Here is a 17,857-nt window from a genome sequence, read left to right as displayed (position 1 = left end):
CTGATGCAGAGGTTCACATTGGTCACTGTGGCTCCATTTTGAACCATCTAATGTGTCTTCACAGCTCACATGTGTGTCACACGGGATGAGTAGGAATTATAACACAAAAGAAATCACATCATAACACTCGCCCTCCGCCCGCTGCCCCACTTCCCTGTGCTGGGCTGAGCAGTGAGAGCCCCATGCCCGTCCCACCAGTGCCAGTGCAGGGGTGGCTGAATTCCTTTTTTGTGTGTGTGGTACGTGGGCCGCTCACCGCTGCGGCCCCTCCCGCTGCGGAGCACAGGCCCCGGACGCGCAGGCCCAGCGGCCATGGCCCACGGGGGCAGCCGCTCCGCGGCATGTGGGATCTTCCCAGACCAGGGCACGAACCCGCGTCCCCTGCATCGGCAGGCGGACTCCCAACCACTGCGCCACCAGGAAGTCTGGGGTGGCTGAATTCTTGTGTCGGGGGAGGCCAGGTGGCCTTAGGAGGTGTCTGTGGGCAAAAGCGAAGTCCACGTAGTGTGGTGAACGTTTGCTAAGTGCCCATGCCCGCCGGGATATTGGGCTCAGGGTGGGCGATGGGAGTGGCCCAGAAGCCCCCTGTGTCCCCTGCCAGTGGCTGGAGCATCCCTACGGACAAGGGGTCTCCCTGCCCAGCTCCAGGACCTCTCTTGGTGCTTCCCTCTCGGAGCCTCAGCCTGGGCCTCTGCTCCAGGTGTTACCATCCCCCCTCTGTGGCACCCCAGTGGCCCGGCTATAGAGTGGGGTGTGGTCCTCCTCCCACTGACAGGTGGGACCTTGGGCCCTCAGTCCCGCAGAGTAGCTGCCTGGCCCACCCTGGTGGTCCCCCTTCATTCTTCTGAGGGCAGACACGAGTGAACACTGGCCCGCCTGAGTCTACCCTGGCACTGGCCAGCGGCAGCATGACAGGTGGGGCCTGTACCCTGCCGTGGCCCACATGCCCTCGGAGCTGTGACACGACAGCTGTGTTGTGCTGCTGGCGCCCGGGTCACGGGTGCGGGAGGCCTCAGGTGGGCCAAGGCCCCAGGTCTTGGTCTGGGCCAGGGTCCGGACCCTGGGAGCGCTTGCGTGCGGCGCTGGCAGGGCAGGCGCTCTACTGGCCTGTGCTCCGCGATAGCTCTGGGCTCCTGTCTGAGCTCCTGGCTCCACGGCAGCTGAGCCAGTGCCTGGGTGGATGCCGAGTCGTCCACACTGAATGGCCACGGGGCCCCTCCTTGCAGTGCAGCGCGCCGCTGGCGGAAACTTGGAAGTTAGGGACCAGCCTCCTGCTGAAATTACTTTTGTAAAAAACAACATTTCATAGTTGAAAAAGCAGGATGTGCACGCTGTAGAAAAGAGAGAAGCGACATTACAAGTGAAAGCTGTTCCGGTGTCCCCACATGGACTGTGTGTCTGTGACCCATCCCGGTGTGCAGATGCTCCCTGACCTGGGGCGGGGGGGGGCCGATGCCACCCGGGAAGGGGCCGCAGGCTGCTCTTTGTCTAGACGGGCCCCCTCATGTGGGCAGCTCAGCGAAGCTGGGGCCCCACTGGGGGGACGTTGGCCTGCTGTTAGCCCTGGTTGTCTCCCACGAGGTGCCGGAGTGCCTCTGTCCTGTGCTCCACACACTGGCCAGGAGGCCCTCCTGGCCACTAGGAGGGACAGGGGCCCCCCCGAGCTGCCTGCGTGGGGGTGGCGATTTCTGGAGCTGTGTTCTCAGGTCGGTGAGGCCAGGCCTGGTCACCGGCAGGTGCTCCTCCCCTGTCACCAGGTGGGGTGGCCTGAGCACCTGCTCTGTCCTCTCCTCTCCTGCCATTCCAGAACCTTCCTCTGAGGGGGGACACTGTGGTCTTTGGCCTGTCCCGGGCTCAGTCCGAGGGGGCTTGGTGCTGGGATGGAGAGAAGTGATGCGCAGGCTTCAGGAGGGAGCGGACGGGACAGGCTCGACGTGGTGCCGCTGCCTCCTTGGTACTGGCCAGCGTCCCCCTGAGTGTCCCCCGTCCAGCCTGGATGGCCCGTTCTCACGGGGTGTGTCTGTAATCGAGCGGGACCCACTGGGGCCTTGGGGGCGTGGGCAGACCCCTCTCGCACATTCTCTACCGTAGCTCCTTTCTGAAGTGCCCAGGTAATAGTACCTTGAGCATATTTCCTGAGTTTTTCAGGTGCTAAAAACCACCACTACGTGGAAGAAATTAACTACTTGATGACCCTGAACACGAAGCCCCCAGACCTTCTGGTGCCATGTGTTAACCAGCCCGTCACCTCACCATCAACCAGTCAGAGAGCTGTGCACGAGCTGATCACGTACCCTGCCACCTGCCTCTGTCACGGGGCCTTTCAGAATGCTTTGCTGAAGCCTTTCAGGCAGTTTGGGGTTTTCTGAGCACAAGCCACCCGTCTCCTTGCTTGGCCCTTCACAGCGCTTCCCTGCTCCAGCTCTGATGTTGCAGTTGTTTGGCCTCACTGTGCATCGGGTACTTGCACTTGGTGCTTGGCAGCATGTCCGCAGGCGGGACCCTTTCACAGGGCTGGCTCACACACCTGGGGGACTTAGATGTGCCTGCTGTCCCAGAGTCCGGACGATGGGCGCTGGCCCATCTAGGGTTGGCTTGAAGTACCAGGGTCGGGTGGATGTGGTCAGGGACACTCAAGGGTTCTTCACAGGGCCCTCTCTCCTGTGAGTTTGAAAACTTCCATTAAAGCCGCTATGGAGCCAGGCCCTCTTCCTTTGGCTGGACATACGTGTCCTTCTACAGCCCTGGAGATGTCCAGAGACAGGATAGAGCACCGCTCCGGGCAGCTGTGCTGCCCTCACTCAGCCCTGACTGCAGCCCTGGGGACGTGGTGGCCCTGCCCAGATACCGCCTTCTTCTTAAGGCTGGTCCACCTGGCCCCTCACTGTCGAATTGAAGGGCTTTGCCAGCCCTTGGGGGTTGGGCTTGTTGGGCTTTTGGAGCCTCCAGATGCCCTCGGGGTCCCTGGTGGGATGCTGAGGTGAGCAGACCTGAGTCGCCCTGGCCCCGCAGTGCCTGTTCCCGCTTGTTCCCTCCCGTACCCCTGGGGGCAGCGTCTGTTGGCCGCCCTGGGCCGGAGGCTCCCCGGTTCTCGGGCTTGCAGCCTCTGCGAGACTGAAGCTTCCCCAGTCCCTTGGGCCTCACAGGGTCAGCGTGCCGGGTCCCATTTCCTGGGCTGCTGGGCAGGGGTCCTGGGTGGCGCGGGGAGGGTTCCGACCCGCGTGCCAGCCTGCCGCTCGTTCAGATGCCACATGCGCTTACGGTTCTGTCAGTCTCTGCGGGTCGTAGACTCTTTTTTCTTTTGAAATTATTTCAGAATCAGGAGCAAGGCAGAGAAGACTTCTCCCTGGATCTCTGAGGGTGGGTGCGAGGCTCCCGTGTGAGGCGCCTCTGCTGCCTCCTGCCGCTGCTGCCCTTGCTAAGGCTCCTGCCCCAGACATGCCACCCTCACCCCACTGGCGGTTGGGCCCCGCGCCGGCCCGGGGACATCCCCTCCCTCACCCACAGTCCCACGGCCGCTGACGCCTGCAGGGCGCCTGCCATGCAGCCCCTCCTTCCCGTCACCCTCCTGCACACCCGCCCGCATCCTGAGCAGCCCACCGACCTAGCACAGGGTGACTGACGGCCCTGCGCCTCCCCTTCCTGCTGGGCTGAGAGGTCGGGGTGAGTGGGGAGGAAAGCAGGCCAGCTCCAGGCACGGCCGCAGCGTGGTCACGGGTTACGGGCGTTTACAGGGGATCCTGAACTGACAAGTCCAGCTGACCAGGAGCGCCGCCCTGACGGAGCTCATCTCTGCGCTGTTTCTCCTTAGACGCCGTGGGTGTGTTGTACCAGCTCGGGAATCTGCGGGACAGTCAGATCCTGTACAGAATGCGACCCGGGTGGAACGTGGCCTGGGCTTAAGCCGCGTTACCTCTGGGGAAACCAGCTAAGGCCCAGCGAGTGGGGCAGCCTGGAGTCGCTCTGCCTGGTGTGCTGCGGCCCTGCCTGGGGGGCCTGGTGTCCCGCAGCCGGGGCCAGGCGCGATGGCCGGGCACCCTGAATAGCTACACCTGTGTGCACACCTTGGGCTCCTGGCTTTGTCCTGCTCACCCTGTGTTCTCTGTCCGCAGGTGCCAAGGCCAAGGCTGTTTTGCCCAAGAAGGAGAAGCTGAAGCTGAGGCGCGAGAGGTGGCTGCAGAGTAAGCTCCCCCTGTCCCTGGTGGGGCCCTGTCCCTGGTGGGGCCTTGTCCCGGGCTGGCTCGGAGCCCGCTTTGGGTGGTCTGGGGCCCTGGAGGAGGGGGCCTGCGATGTGACAAGTAGGCGGCCCCGCGGGGGGAGGGGCTGGCCCTGTCACCTGTGCAAGTGTCCGCAAGGCCTTGCCTCAACCCCGACCTCCCCCACTGGGAACGTTGCAGGAAGCTGCTTCTCCCGTGGAAAGCATTGCAAAGGGAGTGCGTGCGGGTTGGGTGTTTTATGATACCTACGAAATTTCCCACTTTCTGGTTCTGCGTGTGTCCCTCCAGGCCCTCTTCCGGGCGTGTGACAGTACAGGGTCCCCAGCAGAGGCGGCTCTTCACCCACCTGGGGGGGTCGGGGACCCCGGGCCTCCGCTCTGCGGGGGTTGGTGGCTCCCTCCTTTCCGAGCACCTGTCTGTGGGGTGGATTTCTTCTTATTAATTTTGCTTGGGAAAGATACTTCTATTTCTTGATGCTGAATATCTGCTGATTTTTTCTAAAGATTTTCTTGTGAAGATTGTTTTGAAATTTTTTTCTTACAGGTCTTTTTAGTGTTTTGCTGACTTTTAAAATTAATTTGAAATGGTTTTTTCTTTATGTTCTCACACAGAACATGATCTGCATTTTTTTTTTTTTTTTTTTTTGCGGTACGCGGGCCTCTCACTGTTGTGGCCTCTCCCGTTGTGGAGCACAGGCTCCGGACGCGCAGGCTCAGCGGCCACGGCTCACGGGCCCAGCCGCTCCGCGGCATGTGGCATCTTCCCGGACCGGGGCACGAACCCATGTCCCCTGTATCGGCAGGTGGACTCTCAACCACTGTGCCACCAGGGAAACCCATGGGCTACAAATTTTTGAAGACGTTTAAGTTTTCTTCCATGATGGTTGGTCTTTTTCTAACTACTTGAGTTAATCTTGGTCACTCATTTTCCTATAAAAACATCTAATCTAATCAGATTTCAACGTTTATTAGCAGAGTTGTTGGCTTCTCATTATTTAATATCCTGTTTATCATTCTTTATTTGTATCCCCTTCTCTAATTTCTGGTTAATTTTGTCTCTTCCATGCCAAGAGTTCTTGTATTTAGTTGTCGCTTCTCCTCTTCTGTTTTCCAAATTGTTAGTTTCTATTTTTTTAGTGCCCCATTCTTGGTTTCTTTAGGTTTGTTTTAGTGACGTATTTATTTTTGTATGTTTTGTTTAGGAATGAAAGGCTGTATGTCAGCCTCTGAATATAGCTTTAGCTACACCTCCGAAGTTGATTTTACTTAGTATTTCATTACAAAAAGTTTTGTATGGAAAAGTAGGAAGAATTTTACAGTGGGCGTCCTTATGCCCACCATCCACGTTTTACAATGAGCACCTCACTTCTTTATCACATGTCTGCTCATCTGTCTATCCAGACACCAACCCATGTCTTAGCTGCGTGTTCCAAAGTAAATTATAGACTTCAGCACACTCTCCCAAGTAAATTCCACTGCAGCTCAGTATTTGCTTATGGTTCTTTTCAGTTTTTATTTTGAGGTAAAATTTACATGCAGTGAAATGCAAATCTTCAGTGATTTATGACAAATGCCTACACCTGTACAACCAGAATCCCTTTCAAGGTGAAGACCATCACCATCACCCAGAAATGCCCCGTGCCCCTTCCCGGTCCCGATTCCCCCCGAGGTAGCCACCATCTGGTCTTTTTCAGGTCAGAGTTTAGGTTTTACTGCTCTAGACATCGTATAAGAGGAGTCATGTAGGATGTGCTCTTTTTGTGTCTGGGTTCTTCTGCTCAGCTTGGCACTGGGCTCGTCCGTGCTTCGTGTAGCCGTAGTCTGCACCCTTCTGTTGCTGAGAAGTGTTTCTGTATGTGGACGTACCGTTTGGTGTCCACTTTCCTATGGATGGACACCTGGTCTGTTTTCTCTTTTTAGCTGCTGTGAATAAGGCTGCTATGCACATTCTCTACAAGTCTTTTTGTGGACATATGTTTTCATTTCTCTTGGGTAAATACTTGGAATGGAACGCTGGGTCATAGGGCAGGTGTATGTTTAGTTTTATAAGCAACTGCCAGACGTTTCCCTACTGTGGTTGCACGTTTACGCCCCCCCAGCAACGTGGGAGAGTTGTGGTTGCTCCACGGCTGTGCCGGCACGTCTGTCCCTGCAGTCCTAGCTGCTGAGCGCGAGGTGCCCGTTGTCATGGTGAACGGGCATTTTCACGTGCTGCTGCCCATTGGGGCGCCCTCTGAGGCCCAGGGTCTGTTTCATGAGGCTCTTGCTGGGCTCTTTATTGTTGAGATCAAGGAGTTCCTCCGTCCTAGAGACCAGTCTTGTCAGGTGTGTTTTGCAAATAATTTTCTCCCAGACTGGGACTTGCCTATTTAATTTCTTAACAGTTTTTTTTTTTTTTTATGAACAGAAGTTTAATTTTGAGGAGGCTGATCTGTCTTTTTTCCTTACGGCGCCAGGGTGCGTCTTGTTTAAGAAAATGACCCAGTCCCAAGTCAGGCGGATAAATCCTACTCTTCTAAAAACTTTGCGGTTTTGGCTTTTTCGTTTAGGTTTGTAATCCATCTTGAATTAATGTTTGTGGTGTGAAGTCCTGGTTCAGGTGGTTCTTCTTTTTTTTTTTTTTCCAGTTCCAGCACAATTTGTTGTAAAGACTTTTCTTTCCTCGTCAGTTTTGTGTCTTTGTGAAAAGTCAGATAGCCTCTCAGTACCAGGCTGTCTCAATTGTGCAGCTGTGAAGCAGGTCTTGGCGTCAGATAAGGGAAGTCCTGTGTCCCAGGTCCTCTGTTTCAAGACTGCTTTGGGTGGTCCAGGTTCATCGCATTTCCATATGAATTTTATCACAGGCTTGTCAATGTCTTGAACTTCGCCACCACCAACACAGCCTATGATAGCAATGACAGGGATTGCTCTGAGTCTGTAGGTCAGTTCAGGAGAATGGCCATTTTAACAGTATTGGGTCTTCATCCGTGAACGTGGTATCTCCCCTTTTATTTACGTTTTGCTTAGTTTCTGTCGTCAGTGTTCGTGGTTCTCAGAGCAGAGGTCTTAGGTTTGTGGGGTTTTTGGATAAGCTTATTGCTGTTTTACAGTTTTTGAAGCTGTTATAAATGAAATTCACAAAAGCTTCATTTTCCGGTTTTCTGCTATTTATTATATTATTAATTAATTACTTATGAATGATTATTAATCTTGCATCCTCTGGCCTTGCTAAAATTGTGTTAGTTCTGGTAGTTATCCTGGAGATTCCTTAGAATTTTCTGCATAAATGATCATGCTACTAAAATAGAGACGGTTTTACCACTTTCTTTTCAAACTCTGTTTTATGTCGTCTTCTCATCCTACTGCAGTGGCCGGAACCTTTGCAGTGTTGCTAGAAGGGGTGAGAATTGGTCCCAGTCTCCACGGGCTGAGGACTGGGCCATGGTCAGTGTCCTGTGAGCCAGCTTTGCTCAGGGTCAGTAACCCCAGGCCGTGACGGTGCATAAAGCTAGTGGTCCTCATGCGAGCTCTGTTTTGGGCCCTGTTTGTAAGGAACTTACCTTCAGTTTCTTACAGGTTAGCAAATGTGGGCAAGGAGGCAAGGAGAAAATGACCAGGATGGATGGGCCTTCAGGGATCTGGCCTGCCCTCCTGGGCAGCACGTAGAAACACAGGTTTCAGCCCATAAAAATTTCCCACGTTCAGCATCCCACACGCCAGTGAAATTGTCTCATTTGTAGTATTCAGTTCTTGCATGGGTAATTTTTAGGAGTAGCGGGAGGGAGGGACCGCCCCCCGCCCTTTACCCAGGATGGCTGGTCGCAAAGCCTGCTCTTCGAGTTCCCACCTCCCTGACGCCTCCTTGTCAGAATTTCCCTCGTTTCATAATTTGCTCTAATATCCAGTAGGCCAGCTCTCTTGTTTCTTGTTCTTTTTCAAAAATGTTTTGGCTATTCTTACACATTTAGTGTTTTTAAAAAATAAGGTTTGGAATTAGATCCCAGGTTCAGTTACAGGCCCTGTTGGAGCTGGAGCTGCGTCAGACCTGAGGCCGGTGTGGGAGCCGCGCTCACGCCCTCCCTGGGCTCGGAGCCGCCTGGCCAGGTTGGCGGGGGTGTCCGCCATCCCTTCTGTGGCCTGCTTCATCAGAGAGTCTGCCTGATGTACACAAGATGTGGAATTTCTGGTAGATGATCTCTCTCAAATTAAGGAAGTTCCTTCTGTTCTTGGTTTCACTGTAACCTTTACCCTGAGTGGACAGTGAATTCTGTCAGACTCTTCGGGCACTTCTGTGGTGACTGTAGTCTCTCCCTTTGAAGCAGCAACTGCAGTGGCCACCCGGCACGTGTCCCTGTGTTGTGCTGTCCTTGCACGTGCTTCGGATGCGTCCTAGGTGGACCCCGCACGCTTTGAACCTAAAAGGCTCTGGCTCTGACTAGCTGGCATTCGCCTCTGTCCTCCTGTGAGCTGGGTCTGCTTTGCCTGGTCCCCCAGCTTGGGCGCCGGGCCGGCCAGCCAGGGAGGGAGCCACCCTGTCCCTTCCCCTGCCTGAACCCCCCGACCCCCCGCTACTGCCTCGGCCCTCCTGGGAGCCAGGGCTCTGGGAAGAGTCACCCGGCTTGATGAGGTACTGAGTAGATTGTTTATCCTGTCAGCACGGAGAGTACTGAATTGTCACCCTATACATCCTAACATCCCTGGCATGGAGGGGTGGCCTGGGGCCCAGGGCAGGAGGACCCGGGAGGACGGGCGGTCTTCGTCCCCAGAGCTCAGCTCTTTGGGGTGAGTTGAGGGTCCCCTGGACTCTCCCAGTCTGGGTGCAACTGGGGTGGGTGTGTCCCTGACTTGGCTTGTCCAGGTGGGCCTTTCCGAGCTTCTCTGGGCTGCGCGGGCCTTCGAGGGTGGACTCCGAGCTTGGGGACGAGCTGCTCCTGCCAGGCCTCCCACGCACCTTGTTTCCAGAAAGTGTTCTCTTTTGGAAATGCCCGTTAAGGGTCGCTACACATCCCTCACTTCTCATACACCTCCTGGGGCTTGGGTGGACCGGGGCCAAGCCGAGTGCACGCATGTTCTTTGTACTAATAATCGATGGGCTGTCCTGAGTCCTCACTCGTGGGGCCCCCGTCCAGGTCCCCGTCCTCCTGGCCTGCCCCGTGCCTGGTGTCATCACCGCCCTTCTGGGTGCCGTGCCCACCGCCATCACCTCCTGCACCTGCCCCGAGGGGTGGCCGGATGGCCACAGCGCCTGAAGGACCGGTTGCAGACGCACAGCCCCTCGGGAGGGAGACGCCCCGCGTCGGGCCACCTGGGCCGCTGGCTGACGCTTCTCTGCTGGCATCTCCAGGCCTCTGTCGGCTGGGCTGTGAGTCTGTCGGCTGCTTGTCAGGAAGGTGCTCTCAGTTCCCTTTTTAGATGTGATTCAGAGTCTGCAGCCTGGTTATTTATAGCCCAATAAACCTCGTGCAGTTGGGAGGCAGGAGAGCCTCTCAGGCTCCAGTCTGATTGTCCCAAATCTATCACATCAGAGCCTCATTTCCAAGCTTTTTAGTAGCAGAGCCTTTTTTTTTTTTTTTTTTTTAAGGAATCTAATGCAGAACAATCAACAAATCAATTGTCACAGATTCAGGCAGTTTCCCTGGAGCAAGGTCTGCACACAAGCTAGTGAGCTGGTGTTTTCCACGAGCCACACTGTGGAAATAATGCATTTGAGTATGTGTTTTATTAGCAATTTTGAAATACATATATTTTAAAATGAAAGTCAGATCCTGAGGCCACGTCCCCGTCCAGGCCCTGCCGGCCGGCACAGCCTCACCCCGGTGGCTCATCCGTGCCCTGCCCTCTGCTCGGCACCCTGGACCCCCGGGCCGCGCCGCCCCCTCCCCAGGGTCTGTCCCAGTGCCCATACCCCTCTTCCCAGGCCCCCCCCCAACCAGTGCAGGAGCCCCCTTGAGACCCCGCGGTGCATGTTTCCTCTCGCTTTGGACCGGGCCACTCGCACCCTGTTGCCTTGTTGGGGACCCTCCTGCCTGCTGACGTCTCCCGTGGGGACCTCTTTTTCCCTCCTGGGTGTGTCCCTAGGAGGCACAAGGGAAGCAGAGCGGGAGGGGCCGGCTGCTCTGCCTGTGCGGCCCCTCCCTCCGCCTGCCCCGCTCCCGCAGCTGGCCGGCCGGCCTTCCCAGGGGCCGCTCCCTGCCTGAGCCCGTCCCCTCATCAGCCTGTAATTCGACAGCCACCTCCGGGATTAAGGGCAGCAGACCGCTGGCAGCCAGCCCGCCCCCGGGGTCCGGGCCGAGCTCGGGCTCTGTGGGCTGGGAGTCGGGACCCTCTGTCGCTGAGGGCGGCGGCCGGGCGCTTGTCCTCCTGGGTCCCCTCTCGCTGACCCCTTATCCCCCTTCCTCAGAGATTGAAGCCACAAGGCTGGCGGAGCAGGAGCGCAAGGCGGAGCAGAGGCGCAGGGCCACGGTGGTGGTAGGGGACCTGCAGCCCCTGCGGGACGCCCTGCCCGAGCTGCTGGAGCTGCAGATGGGTGGCCAGCGGTGAGTGTCCTGGCCACGGGGCCGCCGCCTTGTCCAGGGCGGGAGGACGAGCAGGTGGGTGGCTGGGCTGGGCACTGACCCCGGAGAGGCCCATCTTGACTTGGACACCCTTGTCCCAGGCCCAGCCGTGAGCCAGGGGCCCTGGGGCCTCCTCAGGGGCGGGAGCCCGGCGGCACGTGGACAGCACTGTTGCTCTCCCGCCGCGTGGCCAGAGCCGCTCAGCCGGGCCGCCGCCGGGCTCCGTGCTCTCCTGCTTGTCTCCCGGCAGCCGCAGCTGCTGCCTTTGCTGCCTCCCTCCCAGGACCTGCCGTCCTCCTGGGGCCCTTCCTGCCTCCCTGAGTCCTGTGTGCTTTAGGAGAGCACGTCCCGCTGCTGTGCCCGGGCTGCCGTTTCCGAGCAAGGGTGAGGCCGCCTGGCCTGGCTGGGAGGCGCCAGCGCAGGTGTGACCACGACCTCAGCTTTAGGACAAACGGGCAGCAGTTGGAGGGCCTTTCTGTTCTGTCACAGTTGCTGGACCGCCATCGTTTACTGTGTTGTCTCTCATTTTGCCTTTTTGAAATAATTCTTTCTCCTACCGAATTCCCCTCTGAGGAGGAAGGATCCGGGGTTGGCAGGGGACACGCCCAGGGCCCCTTGGCTGCAGAGCCAGATGGCCGGTCCAGGCCGGTTCCAGGATGGAAGTGCCCAGAACATCAGGTCCAGACAAGGAGTGGCCACCAGAGCTGAGATTTGGCGACAGAACCAGAACCCAAAATGCACATTCCATTCCTGGTTCTTGAACAAAAATGTGACCCAGTCAAGCATCCTCTCTCTCCCTGCTTTTAGTTTTCTCATCTGAAAAATGTGCTCGGGGCTCCCCGAGGGGAGAGAGCTGTGTAAACACTGCGGCCAGCAGCCCGAGGAGGACCGCGTGGGGCTGCGGGGGCCCAGCTGCTCTCCCAGACCCAGCCTCTGGTCGACCGGGGTCACCGTTTCCCTGTCTAGAGCCTCTTGGCACTGGGGAGCTGTTCGTTTAAGTAAACATTATTTTAGGACAGTGTTTGAATGTAAATAGAAAAATGACGGAGATAATACCGACAGTCCCAGTGCAACTTGCACGCGGCTTCCTCTCTGTGACGTCTTACATCAGCGTGTGCATTTGTCACAATTAAGGAACCAACACTGATTTATAAATAATAAGCTTAAAATAATAATTGACTAAAAGCTCACAGTTTATTCACAGTTCCTCAGTTTTCCTTGGTGTCCTTCTGCTGTCCCAGGACCGCATCCAGGACCCCACATGGCATGTAGTCATTGTGTCCCCTCAGAGCTCCTCTGGGCTGTGACAGTCTCTCAGACCTTCTTGTCTTTTTTTTTTTTTTTTAAATAAATAAATAAATTTATTTATTTATTTATTTATGGCTGCGTTGGGTCTTGCTGTGCGGGTTTTCTCTAGTTGCGGTGCACGGGCTTCTTATTGCGGTGGCTTCTCTTGTTGTGGAGCACGGGCTCTAGGCATATGGGCTTCAGTAGTTGCAGCACGTGGGCTCAGTAGTTGTGGTGCACTGGCTTAGTTGCTCCGCGGCATGTGGGATCTTCCCACAGCAGGGCTCGAACCCGTGTCCCCTGCATTGGCAGGCGGATTCTTAACCACTGTGCCACATGGGAAGTCCCAACCTTCTTGTCTTTAATGACCTTGACAGTTTTGAGGACCAGTCAGGCATTTTTCAGGATGTCCCTCAGTGAAGACCACAGAGGGGAAGGGCCTGTCTCATCACGTCCCCTCCGGGGTGCGTGCTGTCACGTAACCTGCACCGTGGACGCTGACCTTGGTCACCTGGTGCAGGTGTGTCTGTCAGGTCTCTCCGCTGTGCATCTGCTCCCCCCTTCCCCACTGTCCTCTGGAAGGAGGTCACCGTGCACACCCCGCACCCAAGGAGGCGGGACGCTCCCCTCCCCTCCCCGAGGACGGAGTGTCTGCAGAACCACGTGGATTCTCCTGCAGAGCAGATTCCCTCTTCCCCCGTTGCCTTATCAATCACATATTTACGTCCGTTTGGACCCATGGGTATTTATTTTATACTTCGGGCCATGATCCAATACGACTTTGTTCTGTTGCTGAACCGGCTCCAGCTCTGGTCCTTGGCAGCTCCTTCGGTTGGCTCTGCTGTTCCCCCGACACACCCATCCGTGGAGGCTGTTGTGTTTTGTTTCCGAGCACTTTCCTCCCTCTCTGGCACAAGGTGCTCGAGGCCGTGCCGACCGCGGCTGCGGTGTGCTTGCTTCTAGGCCCTCTCAGCTGACAGCAGGGACATATGTGTGTGTCCTGACCCAGGTGTGTGAAATTCGGGGAACAGTCTGTGAGTCCATCCTCACTTCTCATGCCGACCACAAGTCTGGGGTCCCCAAGATCACTCTTAGGTTTGATGATTCTCACAAAGGCCATTACACTCAGTTACAGTTTATTACGGAGAAGGAGTACAGATTTAAAATCAGCCAGGGGAGGAGACCGTGGGAGGGCCCGGGAGTGTTCCAGTCTTCCCTCCCTGTGGGGGCAGCACAGAGGTCTTGCCCAGGACGTGCAGGGACCCCCACCAGTCTCCACCCCTGGGGGCATGGGCGAGCAGGCCGGCATGGTTTGCCTGTGGTCCCTTCACTCCGTTCCTGTGGCCTTCTGGCCAAGTGACGCCTGGCTGGGAGCCCCCAGCCCCATTCACAAGGTTGGGGTCCCCGTGTCATCAACCCTCAGTCTTTCAGCTCCTAGAGCAGACCCAGCCCTGGCTGGGAGCCCCCAGCCCCATTCACAAGGCTGGGGTCCCCGTGTCATGAACCCTCAGTCTTCCGGCTCCTAGAGCTGACCCAGCCCTGGGATGTTCGCTGCACAAAGTGTCTGGCCTCTTCTGTGTCTTCACAAGGGCAGGGTTTCCTGGAGCTGAGAGAAGGCGGTGCCCTTCAGGGCAGCTCACGCCAGGGGTGCCTGTTACAAGCAGCAGGTTACACGAATGGCCCAGCTGACAGGTGACTTCAGGACGTGCCGCCAGGCATCCGAGTTGGGTGGAATGTGTTGGGGGGCAGCCTTGTGCCTGGGAACCCAGATCCCGAGTGCAAGGCCTCCGTCCCCAGTTGCCATGTGGGACACCCTGACTGAGGCCCTGGGCTGCTCCCAGCCTGTCCCAAACCTGGGTGGCCCTGCAGGGTGGTGGGGGGAGAGCCCGAGGCTCTGAGTGGGCCCAGGGGGTCCAGGTGTTCCCCACACTCCGGGTGGGCGCTGCCCAGCACTGACGGGGCACCAAGGCCCCCTGGAGAGCCCGCGGGGCCCCTGAGGCCAGAGCCAGTGAGTGGGCAGTGCCGCTGCCAATGGGCCGCGCTCATCAGGGAAGATTAGACTCCCCAAGACGTCGGTCCTCCGCGGCCCGAAGGTCGTAGCGGACGAAGGTGGAGGGCCTCACGCATGGAGCCTGGACCTGACGTCAGCAGGGCTCACTCGGCCCCTGGGACCTCCGGGGTTCGTCCGCTGGTGCTTGGTTTTAGGCCCCCGTCCCCTTGGGCTGGGTGTGATACATGGGCACATTCACGTCAGAGGGGGAGGGGCAGGGAGTGGCACAAGAGCCTCAAAGCTGGGAGCCACCTGGGCGCTCAGTGCCGGCCGAAGAGAGCCTGTCAGGAACGCACTGGCCTGTCTTACAGTTGGGGAAACAGGCTTCGAGGTGGAGCAGCTTCCCTGAGGTTCCTCCCAGGGCAGCCAGGGCTGGGGTCCTCTTCCAGCCCAGGCACCTCTGTGGACACTTGGGCGGCGGGCAGTGTGCTCCGAGCTGCAGTTGGTCCTGGCAGGAAGGTCTCTACCCCTGTCCACCCAACTCGGCCGTGCGGCCAGAGCCAGGCCTGGCCGCCGTAAGTGAGCTGGGGCCCTCCCCAGGGGGACTTCAGAGCGGGCGGGCAGGACCGGGGCCAGCGTCGGGTGTGAAAGCCCTTGCCCGGGCCGCTGGGGTGAGTGCTGGGGGTCAGTTCCTTTCAAGCCTGCGGCCTCGGGGAATCCACCCCGCCTGCGTCTGTCCACAGTGGAAAACACCACTGGGGAGGGTCCTGCCTCCCCCTGTGAATGGCCTGACAGGCCCTGGACGTGCCCTGAGGCTCGGGCGAGGGTCCTGCCCTTCCTTGCCCCCCAACCGTGCCCCCAGTGCACTGTGCTTGGCCGCATCTGGACCCTGGGCCCCGAGGGGACTCCTGGGTGTGTGTTCACACCTTGGTGCCCTCGGCTGTGGGGAGCCTTTTTACCTTGTGCTAGACGGGGGTGGAGGCCCAAGGCCTTCTGATGCCCCAGCGCGTGACTGCCTCCTGGGGGTGCTGGCTGGGGGAAGGGAGCCCGGGCCCACCGGTTCGGCAAGGGTGGGGCTTCCCGGGAGCTCTGGGTGGTCGGCGGGGGACTGCTTCCGGGTGGACACAGAGGGTGTCAGTGATCGGACGAACAGGGCCGCAGTGTCCTGGGACCGAGGCTGGCCTGGAGTGGGACGGAGCGCCCCCAGAGCGGCCGGGACCCGGGGAGCGGAGACAAGAAACGCCTTTCATTCATAACTTACGAAGAAACTTGAATACACGATGAGGGCTCCCGGTCTGGAGGCTAAATTTAGGTGTCGACCCAGGATTTCCTGGTTTTCTGGGCCCTCCCGCCCCTGCTGGGTCCCTCCTGCCCCTGCTGGGTCCCTCCTGCCGTGTGGCGCCGTGAGGCCGCACGTGCCCCCAGGCTCGCATGGGAGGAGAGCCCTGTGTGCACCATGGACCGTGGCCTGAGTCAGGTGCTCTGGCGGAGGTTCCAGGTGGGCGCGTGCTCTCCTGACTGTCTTCTCTGTGTCCCCAGCAGAGCGGCCATCAGGCCCCGGGCAGCCCAGCTGAGCCGGATGAGCGCGGCACAGAAGTTCCAGCTCCTGTGAGTATGGCCCCGCCTCTGCACGGCCCACCCCCGGGACTGTCAGGCGTCGGGCCGCGTCCCCTAACCCCGGTCCCTCGGGTGCTGGGGACAGCTCAGCCAGGGCCAGCTCTGGGCCCAGCCTGACTCCAGGGGCCAGGAAGCCCCTTCCCCCAGGGCAGTGAGGGGAGCAGCTGCTGGCTCTCGGGGGGCCGCTCTCGGGGCCCAGATCCTAGGCATCTTGCGTGTGTGGACATGTGGCCGGGCAGTCAGTCATCCAGTGGAGTCCAAAGTCTCCCCGTTAGCAGCAAAGAAAGCTGGGGCCCAGTGTGGTTTGACCTTGCCCTCGGTCACATACCCGTGGGGGCAGAGCACGGCTGGGCCCTCCACGCCATCTTGCCCGCCCAAGGCCAGGGCCGTCCCCACCGTGGTGCCGCGACGGGCTCGTGTGGGCTTGTGCTGGAGCTGCTGCCCTGCGATTCTGGCCAGGCCCCCGTGGCCGTGCTGGGCTGTGGGCCCGTGCAGCTCCAGACGGGGGCCGGCTGGCTGTAGGGACAGGCGCAGAGTGGCAGCCCCGCAGTGGATTCTGTTGTGGAGGGGCGGGCCCACTGCAGCAGCCCGTCACCATGGCCGCCGTGCGGCCCGGAGCCCCTGTGCCCGGTGCCTGCTGGAGGCGCCGCTTACGCGAGGCCTCGTGTGTGCAGGGCGCCTGCCACCTGCTGCCTTTGATAGCCGCTCCCCGTCACAGTCGGGGATGAGGGGCCTTTGTGACCACGAGGAGGCCCCCGGGCAGCCACTCCCGTCCTGCCCAAAGCCCCTGTCGGGCCTCAGACCCCCCTCGGCCCGCCCCACCCCCCAGACGCTCCAAGCAGAACTTCACAGCGCACAGCCTTCCTCACTCCCCACCCCTCATCCTGGTCCTGGACCACCCTTTGCCGGTGTCCCTGCGGGCTGGCCGAGCCGAGGCTGGTCCTGGGGGTGCTGACGGCTCATCCCCAGCCCCCCACTGCGGGCATGGGGTTTGCTGACCTCTGCTCTCCATTCTTTCAGTGAGGAGGAAAGGACGCGGTTTCGGGAGCTGCTGGCCAGCCCGGCCTACAGAGCCAGCCCCCTGCAGGCCATCGGGCGGCAGCTGGCCCAGCAGATGCGGCTGGAGGGCAGTGGGCAGTCCTGACGCAGCGCGGGGCATGCCTGAGCTCCGGGGACGCCCACGAGGAGGTGCCCAGGGGGCCAACTCTGCCATTGTCGCCCTGCTCCACCAGACCCTAAGCGACGGGGCTGCTGTCCTCGGCACAGGCGGGTCTACCGAAGTGAGACAGGCAGTTGACGTGGTCGTGTTGTGACTGCCCATTTATTATTGCAATAAAAAAGGTGCTGGAAGAACCCAGGATGTCCATGGAGCTCGGTGCCGGCCACCCAGGAGGTGGTGCGGCCACTCGGCGGGCATTCTTCACGCTTTTCTGTTTTGTCTGAGTTTGTCAACAGTGACTGCACGTTGTGTATTATTTTAAGAGAAAAACCTTCTAGCTTCCTGGTGCTCCAGTGGCTCCAGGCTGACCATGGATGGGCGTGGCTCTGCCCGCTTCTCCAGATGCCCTCGGTCAGGGCCCCCGACCTCTGCCCGGACGCCAGGAGCTTCCCCTCCGCTGTGCTGGGGGGGAATGGGGGGAGGGAGGACGGGGGCGCGGTGCCAGACTGGCGCCGCCGTCCACCGCGGCTGACTCGGGCCTCGCCCCGGAAAGTGGCCTGAGAAGTTGCAAGCGTGTGGGGACGCCGCCCTCCCCGACATCAGGCAGGCGCAGGTGGGTGGTGAAAGCAGGCGGGCGGGTGGGAGAGACCTCGCCAGCCTGGGAGCCTGCTGGCTGTGGTCTCGGAGCTGGAGGGACTTCCACGTTCACAGCCCTGTCTGTGGTTTTAATCTTTGCAGAATGAACTTGGACTATCTGGTAATAAAATTAAATGACAAACGGTTCCATGGTTTTTGTGTGCATTTTAAATGCACACAGCAGGAGAAGGCTCGCAGGGCTTGTGGGCCTGGGCTGTGGCTCCCGCCCGGCAGGGCCTTGGAGGGGCTCTGGGCCGGGCCCGTGGGAGGGAGTGGGGGGCTGGAGGAGGAGCCCCCTGAGGGGCCGCGGGGGAGGCAGAGTGTCCGGACCAGGGGTGTCATCCGGCGGCCGGAGCAGCAGGTGCCAGGCTCAGGAAGCCAGGGGCTGCGCGGGAGGGTCGAGCACCACCCTCTGGGGA

General features: G+C 59.1%; 1 protein-coding gene across 2 annotated transcripts in view; it reads left to right on the top strand.

The window, feature by feature from the left end:
* SLX9 (SLX9 ribosome biogenesis factor) overlaps positions 1 to 17,584 on the top strand; it is a 28,028-nt gene extending 10,444 nt beyond the window's left edge. Inside the window, exons 3-6 of one of the 2 annotated variants that reach the window (XM_022597033.3) lie at positions 4,113 to 4,181; positions 10,596 to 10,731; positions 15,569 to 15,634; positions 16,664 to 17,584. In XM_022597033.3, coding sequence (XP_022452741.1) covers positions 4,113 to 4,181; positions 10,596 to 10,731; positions 15,569 to 15,634; positions 16,664 to 16,787 — 395 coding nt within the window. In that variant the 3' untranslated portion in view covers positions 16,788 to 17,584. Of the gene's footprint in view, positions 1 to 4,112; positions 4,182 to 10,595; positions 10,732 to 15,565; positions 15,635 to 16,663 lie in introns of both variants that reach the window. The other variant, XM_022597032.3, reaches the window with a different exon arrangement.
* The last annotated feature ends 273 nt before the right edge of the window (positions 17,585 to 17,857 follow it).

The sequence above is a fragment of the Delphinapterus leucas genome, chromosome 4, assembly GCF_059928025.1.
Source record: "Delphinapterus leucas isolate spDelLeu-1000000601 "Yukka" chromosome 4, BTC_Dleu_Yukka2, whole genome shotgun sequence".
Classification (NCBI taxonomy): domain Eukaryota; kingdom Metazoa; phylum Chordata; class Mammalia; order Artiodactyla; family Monodontidae; genus Delphinapterus; species Delphinapterus leucas.
The sequence above is the reverse complement of the archived record's forward strand: the minus strand, read 5'-3'. Positions and strand labels throughout refer to the sequence as shown.